The sequence below is a fragment of the Thermobia domestica genome, chromosome 9 (assembly GCF_964235325.1).
Source record: "Thermobia domestica chromosome 9, izTheDome1.hap1.1, whole genome shotgun sequence".
NCBI classification, from domain to species: Eukaryota; Metazoa; Arthropoda; class Insecta; order Zygentoma; family Lepismatidae; genus Thermobia; species Thermobia domestica.
In genome coordinates this window covers 61,529,199-61,544,967 of record NC_137462.1, presented here as the reverse complement: position 1 = coordinate 61,544,967, position 15,769 = coordinate 61,529,199, and the positions used below count along the sequence as shown (strand labels likewise).

General features: G+C 32.9%; 1 protein-coding gene across 1 annotated transcript in view; it reads left to right on the top strand.

Annotated features, from left to right (window-relative positions):
• Positions 1-1,102: 1,102 nt before the first annotated feature.
• LOC145660835 (uncharacterized) overlaps positions 1,103-15,769 on the top strand; it is an 84,436-nt gene continuing 69,769 nt past the window's right edge. The window contains exons 1-4 of the mRNA XM_081726256.1: positions 1,103-1,150; positions 3,101-3,179; positions 6,322-6,459; positions 11,437-11,544. Coding sequence (XP_081582382.1) covers positions 1,103-1,150; positions 3,101-3,179; positions 6,322-6,459; positions 11,437-11,544 — 373 coding nt within the window. The remainder of the gene's footprint in view (positions 1,151-3,100; positions 3,180-6,321; positions 6,460-11,436; positions 11,545-15,769) is intronic.

Genomic DNA, 15,769 nt, shown 5'->3' with positions numbered 1-15,769 from the left:
CTATTGAATACTGCGTTCTGCACTTAAAATTTAATCCAAGTTATCCATTTTCAGCTATTTCATCTGACAGCATTTTTTGAAAATGTTATAATTTATATTTAAAACTTTCAAATGTATGAAAATTAATAATCGTAGGATCGCTATCAAATAACCATAGTATTTGATAAGGCTTAGCAATTACTTAGCGCGAAAATGACTTTAGTTATTTAATATACAACCAAATTGGTCTGTGTTATGACTGTTCGTCACCGTCACTGTATTGTTTCCTTTTTATAAAGAAAATAACATGTGGATTATTTCATAGACTGGGTTGGAAATCAGTAACGTTTTCGTCACTAACGCTATATAAGATGCAGATCAACAACAACAGCTTCAAATGCAATCTCTGTAATGCATTCAAAGGTCTCTCATCGTAAACCGAACTAATGACTGCTGGCACTAGAGGCGCAATCGTAACTAACTAGAGGAGTAGTAGAACACAACAGGTCCATAACTGTACTACGGAACCTCAAGTTTTTTAAGAAGCTTGGAAACAAACAACATTAAAAGAAATATTTAGTACTCTTTGGAGACGATGCAATAGCGCAATGGGAATTACAAGAATGAATGGAAGCCACAACTGTTGCATAGGGTTCCGAATTTCAGTGGAGAATAATTAGTTCCGGGATGCCGTCTATAAACCGTAATGCAAGGGTGTTGAAACAGTTATTTAAAGATAGAGACTTTTCATTTAACAGTTAGAGAACACGCATTATATTATATCAGTAAATACTATCCATACATCTTTAAAGGGATATCTCGTCATTCACAGTATGGTGACAAAAGTTGTACTAAGTATGATGTCATTAGGAAATGAACAACTCTACTTGTAAATTTCAAAGATTATCCTGGAAATTGTTGCCAGTAATATGCAATATCCAAATATTGTCAAAAAGGATATGAAACCTGAAATTGTGATTATCACACATAAATTAAACCACAATCCTTTGATACTAGTATTGCCACAAAAAATGGAAATGGGCTAGAGGAAAAAAAAACACATTTCACTTTTTTCTTGGTTCTTTTTAGAATCATTCTTTACAAATGCATAGCAAAAGAAGAAATGGTTTCCAATAGTTCCCACAATGATTTCCTTTTTGCCGCGTATACGGTAAGTTTTACGAAAAAGATATGCACTTAGACCGCAATCAACTGGTGTATGGATCAGATCACGTGATTCTAATAAGTTATAATTTAATTGCAAGATATAACATTTCCGAGATTTGTGATTCTCTCTGTCATCTGAACATGACTCCCAGCTTTATTTTTTTTTAATAAAAGAGGATATCAAACATGAATCAGATACAATATCAACTTTAACAAATGTAAACTGACAATATTTTAAAAGGTAAGGATTATACCAATAATTTTGTAGTAGTAAAAGGTCGTTTGACCTAGTGTTTTAAATCTTTAGTAGCCCATTTTAAAGTTGACTACAAATTTAAACAAGTTTGATAGATACACTCTTTGATGTTCTGTGTCTGCTCTGTATTTTCTAAATTTATTTAACATTTCTTTGTACCTTTAGCTAGTGCTTGACGGGTCATGATCATCTCTAAACTTCAAATGATCACCTTTAAGAAAGCATGCTAATTTATTTCATATATGAACGTTATAATTACTACAAACCTAATTGTTATAATCCTTGAAAAAAGTATATTCCATGCACTTTATCTTAATGTTTCCAGCCATCTAATCGTGCAAAACTTAAAGAACATGAATGTTCTTTGTGGACAGAGTCGACAAATCCGTAATACGTATTTACTTTACATTTCTCGTTGGTAGAGCAGATTGTGAGAGATTTTAAAGATACTGGTGAAAGAAGCATGTATATTTTAAATGAATATGGTAATATGTAGAACTATACAGGTGAAGATATGTGAAATGTTAACTAGATTTTTGAGAAAGCTTTTAAAATATAACAGATCGTGAGTCTCTAATTAGATATGAAGATAAAGTAAATGAGTTAAATATGCACAGTCGGAATTACTGTTTCCAAATCTCCATCCAAACATCCATGTTATTTGGGAAACTGGTCCTCAATTTGGCTATTCTTGATTACTTTTGTTCCACCAAGTTTCAGTAAGTTCAGCGTGTTAAATGAATGTGAATAGGTTCAGTATTTGGTAAGTAGGATCTCCGTTGAAGGTCTAGCAGTCTGGAAAATCCATTGAATAGCTTTCACTTGATGTCTTGTTGATCACTGCTACAACTGATTGTTCAGTGTTTTTTTTATGAGTTTCTCTTCTAACGCTAGATGTTGCTATCTATTTTATATACGTTGACGGTTTTTGTCTCTTAGATGGTTCCCACGTATCGACTACCTGTGATTTTCTTTCATTACAATTGTTTTAAGGTATGAGATACATAGTGGTAGATGTTCTTTGAAGTTGTGACCATTGATCGAAAAGAAATATCTTACCCATGGATATGAGGTAGTGAAAAGCTTTCAGAATTAGTTGGAGGAGGGTACTATAATTTCCTTCATTTAAAGGAAAGCGTGATTTCAATACAGGTACATGATACGGATATTGTCACTTGAGCACTTTTAGGTCACTGTTGGCTTTGGTTAAATATTAATATGTAATGGTAACTAATTACAACTAATCATTTATTTCATTTTCTGATAATGTCAAGACAAACGTAGAAAAATGATATAATTCATTCTCTGGTGTTGTATACATTACTGCAATACGGGTTACTAATTCATACTCACAGACCTCTTCAAGAATAAACAGGTATATTTGAATAGGTAAGTGAACATTTTAAAAATAAATAACTATAAAACATTTTATTCATTTGCGGTAACTCGTTCTCGATTAGGAAGCACCTCATCACTGATCGTAAAAAATGCACAAATGCAGAATAATAAACAACAGCTGTTTACATAATAACGTCCTAACATTTTAAGGACAAGAGTGAAACTCATTATTTCCAACATGATTAGTGAAGAAGGATATAAAGTATTCCGTTCCTTCTGCATAAAATATTGCTGTTTATTATACGTTTTGAATATCTATGTTAATAATTTTATGCTAATGTCCTATTTCTGCCTTGCTAGGCCGAAGAAGCAAAGAACCTTATAAAATCACCTTACACACATTCACAATCATTCAAAACTGAGAAGCAAGCTATTGCAGGTAAGAATATTCGTATCTATTCTTCAAATGTTATTCAAGACTGGGTTATTCTAAGGGTCGTAGCTAATTTATGAAAGATGTAGGTTTCAGGGATGATTAAAAAAATATATTTCCTTATTATTATATTTCTCTGAGTCCAATTTCCGATTCTTTCCTGCCGTAAAAGGATGAAAAATATGGTGCTAGAAAATAATAATGAGTCACTAAAACAGAACCCTATTAGGCAAAAAGTATACTTATTGACTGCATGAGAGTTAATATCACTCAAGCAAGCCAACTATTATATGATCTTAATTAATGCTAATAAGACAGTAGAAGATCGTATGTAAATGTACCTGAATATTAATTAACAAGGCTGTATAAACATTTTTTATAAGTTTATGAAAGTTGAATATAATAAATGTTTACAGTCACAACCAAAGAAAGAGTACATGTACTGTCAGCTATTTGGTAACTAAAACTCTCGATCTATTTAAATTCAGTTTTTTGGAGGTAGAGACAATGATATTATTAGTATGAGTAGGTAAGGTAACTTACTTCTGTGCAACTCATTTAAAAACATACAAAAAAACATGTTAACACATTTTATGGTTCCCAAAATTTTCATATACAATATCAATTATTTAAAACCATCATTTCCCAAAGCCGTACGCAACTTATATAGGAAAAAGAACATAATTATAAAATAACATATAGGCTGCAACCATAAGTAAAAAACAAATTGGTTATTCAACCAAAGTCATTCAACCTTGAAGGACAGTTTGTAATAAGAAGTAATCTTTTTGTATATGTTCTCTTATTGATAATATATTTTGTAATTTTCAAGATATCGACTGTAAAACTTTCAAATGTAATAGTGTGGGAAAATCATTGTAATACATAGGACAAGATTTAACAGATGATGAATTGAATTTGTGACTTTTCAAGGTGGAAAAGTAACATTACAGTAACGCTTTATGTTTGAGTCAAAGTACTTTTTGGAGAAATTCCTAGCTGCTATCTATACTGCCATTGATTGTCTCACAATGTAGAACTATTGAATAAAAATATCGTCTATAATAACAAAAGATAGATATTTAAGTAAAGGATAATGGACTTTATGTTTCTTAAAAGTTTATCTTTTATATTCTTAAATACATCTATTTCAAGTATAAGTATTATGCTTTTTAAATCTTTAAACAATTAACATATCGATAGTTACCAAAGTAAGGGATTTAACAGAAGTGTACAACATGCTTAATACTTATTATTAAGATTCTTCGTAGAATAGAGACAGTGAATCGAGAAGTGATAAAGTGGTGATGCTTGTAAAGTGTCTCATCGTTGTTATTTGGTTGGTGGGATTACAGTTTAGCATCCCTTTCAGAACCTAGACTATGTGAAACGTAGACATAATGTTTAATATTCAATCTCAACCACCATAATGTGTTAAAACTTTCAAGAAAAAAATCAAATTAAAATATCACGTATATAATCAGGAAGGACACTAGCCAGTTTTATTGGTGTTTTTTTTTTATACTGCTTCAGGGAAAGCAGTATAATGATTTATGTTGGGATAGGAAGACGATGGTGTTGCATAAAAGTAATTACTTTCAGAATATAAATTATGGGTAGAAAGTTAGTAAATAATTGATTCTGAAATGAGCAGTGTGACAGTTGTGTGCTATGAACAGTCTTAAATGTGAAGGCTTTCCATGGAATGTCAAGAGAATCACCGAATAGTAATAGTGGGCAGAAGAGATTACCTTATGACAGACATTGTCCAGTTTCAAAAGAAATATATCCAAGGATGATAAATTATAATAAAAGTGGCAGAAGTGACAGCATGAAAAAAATTATTAAGACGAACCTAATCATGTTGTAAATTTACAGTCAACCAACATAATTAGATCGTGAAAAACCACAATCTAACTCTAGTCATATAATCTTGCTAGCTCCCTGCTACAACTTTCGAAACTTTAATATGAATAATACTTTATAACGAATTCAAATAGTAGTGAGAACATGCAAACTGAACCGCCGATAACTAGGTGCATGTAACATACTTCTGTCAATCCTTATTCACGATTTTTCCAACAAGCCAACTTCCTGTACTGTGGACACTCAAAGACGCTTATGTTACGAACTGTATATTTCCAGCTGGAAGCATGCAGTATGCTGTGGCTTTGTGTCTCTGTAAAATAATTTCGTGTTATTTCATATGTGCTGTTCGTCACATGAGAACCAAAGGGACGTAACTCCATTTTTATAGGTTTACAGGCGAGAGGACAAAAAAAATATTTACGTAGAAAGATGTGTGTTTAATTAGAATGTAATTGAGCTAGATTACATGAAATGATGGTCATAGGGAACAGATGGCGTTGCGTTCCAAAATCAAGTGGGGCTTTCAAAATTATGTCCAAACATGACGAAAACGAAAACTGCATTTTTGAAGTTACGTTCCTCTGGTTTCCATGCGATGTGTTACATAAACTACTAGTGACTACGTTGCCACTTTCGTTGACTACATACATCTTATCATTCAGATGTACCCGATTAAGACGATTTTATTTAATCCGATTAAGATTTGAAATTATCCAATTAGCAAATCTGGAGTTGTTGATGTTTGGTTTCATTAACATCGGGATTAACTACAAATATCTCAAAACAGCGTAATTCCCATACTTTAACATTATTAAACCTTGTTATTAATTGTAAGTATCGAATTTTACAGCACATATCCTACTTCTTTCTCATTGACAGATCTGTGAGCAGCATTACATGAGGAGTACCGCATTTATTTCTTACATGAATGTCTACATTAAATGAAAAAAAAAGTTGCTTTCATTGTAAGGGCAATCAAATTTCGTTTTAATAAGGGGAATTGTAAATATTTTTTTATTAACCAGCGGTCAGCAGTAACCTTTAACATAATTGATCTTTAATTTTTTATCAATCAAACTAATCAGATTTCATGCATTAAATTCACATATTTACGAACACATTTTCCTGTATATAGCTCGGCATATGCAGTTTGTTGCAGTTGCAAGCGTAAAAGTTACAGCTGGTGTCAGTGTAGGAGAAAATAAAACATTTAAATTACCATTCTTATAAGTTACTCTTGCATAGGAAAATTATTGATAGTCTATCTATATATTTACAGCCTTAAACAAAGTATGTAGAAACATCACATGTGAAAACAAAAGTTATTGCCTGAAGGAGTTTTTCCCAAGAACGAAGTCGAGTTATGATAACAAGTATGTTATTTGGTATGGTTGTGCTAAACCATCGAGGGCAGACCGTAAGTAAAAATATTATAATTACTAAAATTTCACATATAGCACTTACTTCGTTGTAATATTCACAAATACAATTGTATAGTAAATTATTGGTTATTAAGATAAACGTGAATGTAAGAAAACTAAAATTGATATGTTATTTAAAAAAATATTGAAATAATATTTACAAATTGTTCCTGAATTCGAAGGTGTATCATTTTTACAGTACAAATCTCTCGAAAAACATAAATTGGTTGATTACTTTTGAGTTTCACGTTGCTTTCATAATTCATGCTACACGAGAAGTGAACTTATTGCTAACACAGAATCCGAATCACTATGCTACTACCCAAGGCAAGCAATTAGTTACGACGAGGCCAACAATATTATTTATGAATACATCTGTGATGATACATCACATACTAACAGTGCAACATTAGTTAGACAAAACCTAAACTACTAATAGACTGACGTTTTTCGAAATACAGATTGTCCCAATCTGAACGCAATCTGGAATTTATCCTCATTCTACTCGATTGATATTGAATAAGTAGAATACATTTTGTATCGAAAGTGTTATATGCATAATTTTTATAACAAAATAGTCATATTTATAGTGATATATTAAAACATAAATACAATGCATGTACCTCATTAATACACATGAGGTTACCGGATATAACTTTATTTCTAATATTTACGGTGTGCATTGCAAATATTGATAACGTTTGAATGCACAAACACATATATTTTGTTACTATGTATAACATGTAATTTCAAAATTCGAGAAACACTATTGGAAACTTCTGTAGAAATAGCATAATTTAGACATACATATGATAAATATGCTATTATATAGAGACCTCTGCATACAAGCAAAGAGAGGGGCAATTCGTTTTCAGGCTACAGTGTGTGTTGTTATTATGTATTGTTAATCTCAGTAATAAAGTAAATTTGTGTGGTATGTTGTAGTGTTAAGTTCGTTTTGCTTTCTTAGTCCACAAAGAAGAAGGTCTTCATTATTTAACATTATTTTGGTACAAATTCATATTTTAGTGAATAACAAGAACGTCATTTCAGATTTTGGGGACAAAATTTGGGGGCAGGATTGTCCTCCAGCACAAATGTTTGATTCTTTTTTATCAGTGCATTAGAATGCAACTTACTAAAATGCATGTGTCTTTCAAATTCAGAGGTTAATTATTCTCGTCCTTTCCAAATGACGTTCCTGGTGTAAAACCAAAATGTTCCAAATAAGACAACACTATATCGAGTCGAGACGTGAGATTGGATGTGTACATAAAAAAACGACAAGTGAAACAACCGTCTGTATTTACACAATATGAACTGCCAAACAGCTACCTGATAAGTATATATTTCATTTAATCAAGAGGTCGGTTCATAAGTTTACAACATAAACAATTTTACCAAGAACTACTCCTCATATAGCGTTATAAATGTGCAACTACATATAAGGTACACTCATACCAATATTATCGTCACATTCTATAAATATGTTGTTGTAGGAACATAATTTGATAACGAATTCGCCCGGTATTTCTTATAATGTTAGTATGTGTATAACCGGCAAAGACATGTATGTGGCATATTTCATGTCAAAAGAGTAGTAATTAAGAGCAATAAAACGAAAATAAAACTTTCTTGTCCATTTAGAAACATTTTGTTTTACTCATTCTAATTATCGTATTTATACTTCTTTTTCCATGAAATTGACCAAAAATATACATTTCCCGATTATACACATAGTATCAGTATTAAAAGCGCCCTGCAAAATCATTATCAAATTATATTATTACAAGAAGACAGCTAAAGATATGCGACAATAACTTTCGACATGTGTGTGCAAACTTTGCAAGAACTGGAAGCATAAGGCAAGAATTCAGGAGATAAATATTATTGTTGGTTTAAATCTTTTGTCGCAGGTGACAGAATCGATGTATTGAGCAAAGTGTTTTATATCAAAGAAGCTCTGCTTCATTCAAATTTATAAGTGATCATTCGTAATTCACGATACCGGTCTGCTAAGAATACCCATGTATTGCACGAGAACAGAATAATCTCCAGAAGATAGCTGTGTGATTCGCAATATCACAACTCGGAATTTTCTTACCTGTTTCTTTTTTTCTACACTACAGTTTATGATAACGTACCATTTCCTTACAACAGGACGAATGATATAGTTGTTTTCAACAAGATGGAGTAACATGTCCATTGAAACATTAGACTTGAAAAACTTTTTCGGTGACCATGTAATAAGTAAACATTTGTAACCCTGTTGCTCCACTGACTTGACATCTCTAGTATTCTTTATGGAGTTACTTAAAACAAGATATCCCCAATGATAATAAGTGGCTTATACAAGAATTGCAATTGAATAGTCGCACAACCATTGAGAACACTAATTACTTAGCTCTTCGTACAGTAACTACTAACATGGGAAAGAATGAACTTGGGTTTCCATGAAAATGGTGGGTATTTCTAACAACTGCTGCAAAGCTGAAGTTTCGATTTCTTTTGTATTATAAGGTTATCAGGTTAAGTAGCATTGTTTTCACTATACTTCACAATGTTCTTTTCTTGATTTAAGTAATTGTATATGATAGACAGTAATGAGCTCGATATGTTGCTGATCTCAAACACTATCAAAGTACATTCATGTCCAAAATGATTGTAGCATATCTATTACTGTCTTCTAGTAAGAATATAATTTGATAATGATTTTTCAGGATACTTTTAATACTGATATTATATGTACGATCGGGAAATGTATATTTGTGGTAAATTTCATAGGAAAAGAATTATATATACTAAAATTAGAATGAGTAAAGCAAAACGTTGCTAAATGGACAAGAAAGTTTTATTTTCGTTTTATTGTTCTTATTTACTGCTCTTTTGACATGAAATTTGCCACATACATGTCTTTGCCGATTATACACATACTAATATTATAAGAAATATCGGGTGAATTCGTTTCAAATTATGTTTCTATAACAACATATTTATGGACATGCGACAATAATTTTGGAAATGAGTGTACCTAACCCACAACATAAATCTAATAAATTAACGAGTTCAGTAGTTCGTAGTGAAAGGGACATTTACTGATTAGCTACCCGTAAAAATGTACAATTCTTTCTCGAGTACTATAAATGTCAAACTTCTTCTCCTACCCAAGATTCGCATGTCCAAACATGTTTGTTACGTAGCATTTCACATGCTATGTAAAACTACACTTCAAGTAGTATCCATGAACTTTGCATGTACACTAATTGAGTCTATTCATTGTTGCTTGATTTAAAAATGTTTCCATGAACAAGGCTTAAATTTGGTATAAGGATTATGCAAGTTGCACTTCCAATCCATAAACTATACAGCTCTCACTCCGAGTTCGGTTGTAAATGGGATAACCTGTATTTGATGCAGAGAAGAAGGCATGCGACGTGGACAAGAAAGTGACATGTTCTTACATCTTCAGAATAGGACAAAGCCTACAATTTGTATTGTCGTCTTTCACATGTTCAAGAAATTAATGAAAAAAACTACCTTGAACATTTCAGGATAACATGTTTAGAATTACCATATAGATGTGAATTTTATTTCTCACTAAAGTTATGTATTGTGAATTTATTCAGCTATTCGTTTGATTCTTACAATAATATTAATTGCAACGTATGTTAGGAAAGTAATGAAACTAATTCTCTGTTAATGATTAATGTTGTTTTATAATTCATGGTTATCACCTTCAAACTAATCTCTTTGGATAGCCATACAGCGATAGAGATGATGTTTCCATTCGTAAACAAGGACGTCAAACCAGAAATTGCATTTCATTTTTAATTTATTGTGTGGAACAAATTTAATATAACTCTTCAAGTAACACCTTATGTATCAATAGATTAATTCTACGTCATATCTACTTTTAGACTTTATCATTTTTAAAGAGTATTTTCTACAATTATTGAACTTTAAATTCACCATCTCTACTGAAATGTAGAGGGTGGTCTGGAAGTTGGCGTACTTCTAATTGGTGTTTTCTGACTGTTTTGGTCCGTAATTAGAGGTCCGGTTTTAGACCGTACCCCTAATTGGTGCCTAGACTAAAAGAAAACCGTATCAATGACTGTTGTAATATAGCAGGATGGAGCACCAGCGCACTCGCTACTCAAATGTGCAATTACCTGAATCAAACGTTTCCTGGCGGCTGGATTGGAAGAGGTTGAACATCTTCACCAGCACCCTTTGCCTGGCCTCCAGGAAGTCCCGATCTGACGACACCAGACAATGCTCTCTGGGGTTTCATAAAGCAACAAGTAAGTAACACTTGATATTACCCAACGCAGGAATTACGAGCAGCTGTGGAACACGCCTTTACAATCGCGACTGCGGAGTATCTCCGCAAACATCTGCGGGAACTGGGTGCAGAATTCAGCTGTGTTACGACATTAATGTGATCTCACCGATGTTTATGGCTCTTAAATCTCTTAAAACTTCAGGGTAATTGTGTACAGAAATGCAATCATAACTACCACTATACTTTTGAAACTAAAGGGTGGTACGCCCACTTTTGGACCACCCTGTACTGTCGTTTCTGAATCAGTGAAAGAGGTGTGATCGGGTTAAATTGTCTGTCTAATGATATAATGTTGTGATGTAAAGGAGCGCTCTAGCTTGGCTTACAAGAAATTAAACCCGGTTCATTATTTCCTCATATCATCGAAGACTCTATATAACTAAGAAAGTGTAGTGTTGGTTGGTGTCTGATGAAGAGGACGTTAGGTCCTTGAAACTGTAACACATTGTAGTATAGTTTTTAATATATTTCATTCTGCTCTGGTCAGAACTGTGTTTTATTTGTTAATATAACTAAGAAAGTGTAGTGGTTTTCGACGCATTTCATAAACAATAATGGAAGTACAAAATGGCCACACTGTAAATGTAGGTTATCTAAACTTATTGTTTATTTTAACTTTATCTTCTAGGTAAACAATACCATCATGTTTGTGAAGATTGTAGGGATAAAGGGCTAAGATGTCTTGTTAATTTTCATGATGTCTTTCGTATAAAAGCAACGTGCGTAAGAGACAATGGTAAGAAATATAGATGGCTATCCGTTAATATATTTTCTAAGATAACTGTTTACAGATGAATGGACTAGCTGTTATAGAAGAGTTTCATTGTTTATCGATAACTTAGTTTCGAGTTCGGAAATGGAAATTGGATGTAACATATGACAAGTACAGTGCATCTGTTCGTTGAATTTTTCTTGCACAAAATGACATCCTATACAATATCTTCCTATCTTCCTGTATTGTTGGCAATTCCCTTTGCAAACTCTATTGTGTGATACGAAAGAGGATTAATAAGTTTTCGGCCTATAGTGGAAAGGAACGAGATATGATCTTCATTGTCTTTTAATTGTCAACGTATCTCCCTGGACCTCAATACACTTAGCCAATCGATGTTCCAACATTTGCATACCCTTAAAAAAATACTTTCGTCGAGACTGTCAAGGTAGTCCTCTACCGCACACATGACATCGTTATCACTATCAAATCTCTTTCCCCACAGTTGCTCCTTCAAATTCGGAAATAGGGGAAATCACTCTGGGTGCAGTCTGGTGAATAGGGTGGATGCTCGATCAATTCAAAGCCAGCATAATGAATGGCTGCCATTGCAACTGTTGACGTGTGGACCGCAGAATTGTCTTGATGGAAGAGCACTTTGCCCTACAATTTTCCTCTTCGTTTCTGCTTGATGGCTTCGCGCAAGCATCAAATTACTTTGGCGTAATAGTTAGCTGTGATGGTCTATCTACGTGGCAAATAGCCAATGTAGGAAATTCCTTTAGCATCCAATAAGATTGATACATTTATCTTACCGGCGCTGGGTAGAAAGCGGAATTTACGGGAGCATGATTGTCGTTTCGTCTCTGGATCGAAATGATGGACACAAGTCTCATCCATGGTTACAAATCGCTTGTAAAACTTTTCTGAATTACGCTTTATCTTGGCCAAAAGTTCTTGGGAAGAGGCAACTCGCTGACTCTTCTGATCTATAGACAACATTCTTGGCACCCATCGATGAGATAATTTTTTCATGTGTAGAATATCAACCAATATTGACTGCACTGTACCATACGATACGCTAGTCTCCTATACGATTTTACATGTAGTCACTCGTCGATGAACCATAACGATATCATGGATTTTGTTTACGTTTTTTTTACTCGTCACTGGTGAAGTAAACAAGGTGATTTCAAGATGGAGGTCACCAACATGGCGGACGACAACCTTAAACACGTCATAATGTTTACCCTTTCCCACGAACATTGATCCCAATTGAGTTGGGATCAACTTGGTTTACAGTTTCTCAAATATTTAGTTCGGTGCAGATTTTGTATTTCACTTAACAAAATATTATATTTCAATTACTTCATACATTTGGACATTTTCCAATATGGCGAACCAAGAAGTTGTGCGATTTTAGTATGTCATTTAAATAATATTTACCAACATCTATGTCAAATTTTAATTTGCTAATAATTTCTACTTAAGTTCAATAAAATTTTAAATGTTTGACGGTAGTTTTCGGAATTTTAGAATTTAGATTTAAATATTTCTAAAAATATGCTTTTATGAAAAATTGTTTATAAAAGAATATTGTGTTATCTATGTTGTATAAAACGACACTAAGTTTGTCTCTTTATGTTCAACCATAGCGAAGATATTGCTTTTTTTATTTGAGTATTGTTCATTTGATATTTTCAACGGCCATTTTCCAATATGGCGGCGAAGGTCGCTTCGGATTTCATGATACTTTTAGTCATAAAATCATTCAGAACATCATTCCCAACATCTGTACCAATTTTTAGCTTGTTACAAGTTGTTCCTTTCTTCATTAAAATTTTGAGGTTCATGTATTGCACTAACTAGCAAGACACGATTTTATATTTTACTTGGTATTCTACGAACACGTATTTGAAACACTACATGAAAAGATATTGGATGTATTTCATTTACAGAGTCCATATCTACAACCAACTTATACTGCCAAGCATTTCGATTTTTCCGTGGGTTATTGTGCAGCGTGATTTATCTATGTTAGCAGTTATAACTGACAAGGGACATCACCCAATTCTCCGGCTCCGATTTCAATTATTTTTTTCTAGGTAATAGAGGACATATATGTATTATTTGCGATGACAGAAATTTTTGCCATGGTGCATGTTTTATTTTTTTCTTTCTTTTCTTTTTTACAACTTTTAAGAGTTGTGATGTTGTTATTAGAGATTACTGCAGAAGTCCCTTACTAACCTTTGTAAACGGAGCGTTAATGAAAGAACAACCATGTAGATACATATAAGGCCTAGGGAGAAGTTGTATGGTAGGCATGAACTTGACGGCAGGCATCTTGAAATCCGCCATTTTGAATTAAGGTCAAGTTTTTTAAATGGGAATAGGGTAATATGATACATAATTCCGGGCTAAAATTTAATCAGGAAGACAATGGTGAAGCTACTTTTGAGACATACCCATTTGGGGAAAAGTTGCAGGCATTTAATTGTTCACTTACTACGTGTGAAAGTCCCTTACCTCCGCTTCTAACCCGCGTGTTAATGATAATAAGTGGATAAAATCTTCGGTAATACATATTACGCCTAGAGGGAAGTGATACGGTAAGTTTATTCTAGACGCAGCCATCTTGAAATCCGCCATTTTGAATTAAAGGGAAGTTTGAAAAATGAAAACCATAGCATGTGACACCTTATTTTAATAGCAAATTTTCCCCAAAAGCCAATCTTATGCTTATTTTTGTTCTATAGTTAACCAGTATGAATTTAGGACTGCTTCTAATTTGCACCAAACATCCATTATTCGATCTTTCAAATTGGCAACACTCCTAGTTTTCACCGCATGTTTTAAGATTCTAACTGGCACTTTCCAATTGTTAGCATGGCTCATACTTTCCCAATTTAGTCTTCAAAATTCAGAAAGATTGCTGGATGCTTATCCCGAAACTATTCATGAACTGACAAATCGTAAATCTTAAGAAAATGTAATAAAATGGCGGATTTCAACATGGCTGCCGTCAAGGTCATGCCTACCATACAACTTCTCCCAAGGCCTTATATGTATCTACATGGTTGCTCTTTCATTAACGCTCCGTTTACAAAGGTTAGTAAGGGACTTCTGCAGTAATCTCTAATAACCACGTCACAACTCTTAAAAGTTGTAAAAAAAGAAAAAAAATAGAAAACTGCACCATGGCAAAAATTTATGTCATCACAAATAATACATATATGTTCTCTATCAGCTAGAAAAAATTAATTGAAATCGAAGCCGGACAATTAGGTGATGTCCCTTGTGAGGAAGGCACCTTTACCTTAAATGGGATCAACAAAACTGTAATTGTCAGGAGTGGTTACGGGATGACCTTTACAAAACTGTGGAAAAACATTTCTAAGTATGATTTTCAGTAAATGTGTTCTGTGGCTTGATAAATGTCTGTTACTCAGACTTGTTACTTTAAACGAACGCATAGCGCAGCATAATTATCTGTAATTCTTTCAAAATTATGTGGTGATACTAGTGGTGAAATTTCCATTTCATGCAAGAGGAACTATGTATTCCAACACGAGATATTTCTTCAACCAACACTCTTATGAACACAGATCCAAATAATCCTTAACAAAACTGATCGAAGGGCGTGAGTTTCTATAACCTGTTGTCCCAAATCGACCGATCTAACACTATTTGATTTTTTTAGGTTGGATTAGGAACAAGGTGCACAGAACAAGAATACATACCCGTGATGCGTTACTAAGCATCAATATGGATGCTGCGTACATTAAAAGGAATCGTAAAGAATGACTAAATCAATCAATATATCATGTTGTCCTAAGACTAAGGGAGGGAATTGATGTTATAAGTTGAAATTTAAAAAAATATACTTAAAATCTCAGAATTACACTCCTTTCTTAAGATATTATTCACTAAACAGGTCCATTTCATCTTTGTAATTGTTTTATTGCATAAGTAAGTGTAGTTCATTGTTAGTAATTTAAATGTGAAGAAAACCTAGTATTATGACTATGTATGCTCAATCGATTGATTATTATTATTATTATTATTATTATTATTATTATTATTATTATTATTATTATTATTATTATTATTATTATTATTATTATTATTATTATTATTATTAATGGTAATAGTAGTGACTTTTGTAACTGCAAGTGTTCTCTTCAGTTTAACATCCAACAGCGCTTGTAGTGATATTTACAAATATTACTATTTACTATAACTAATA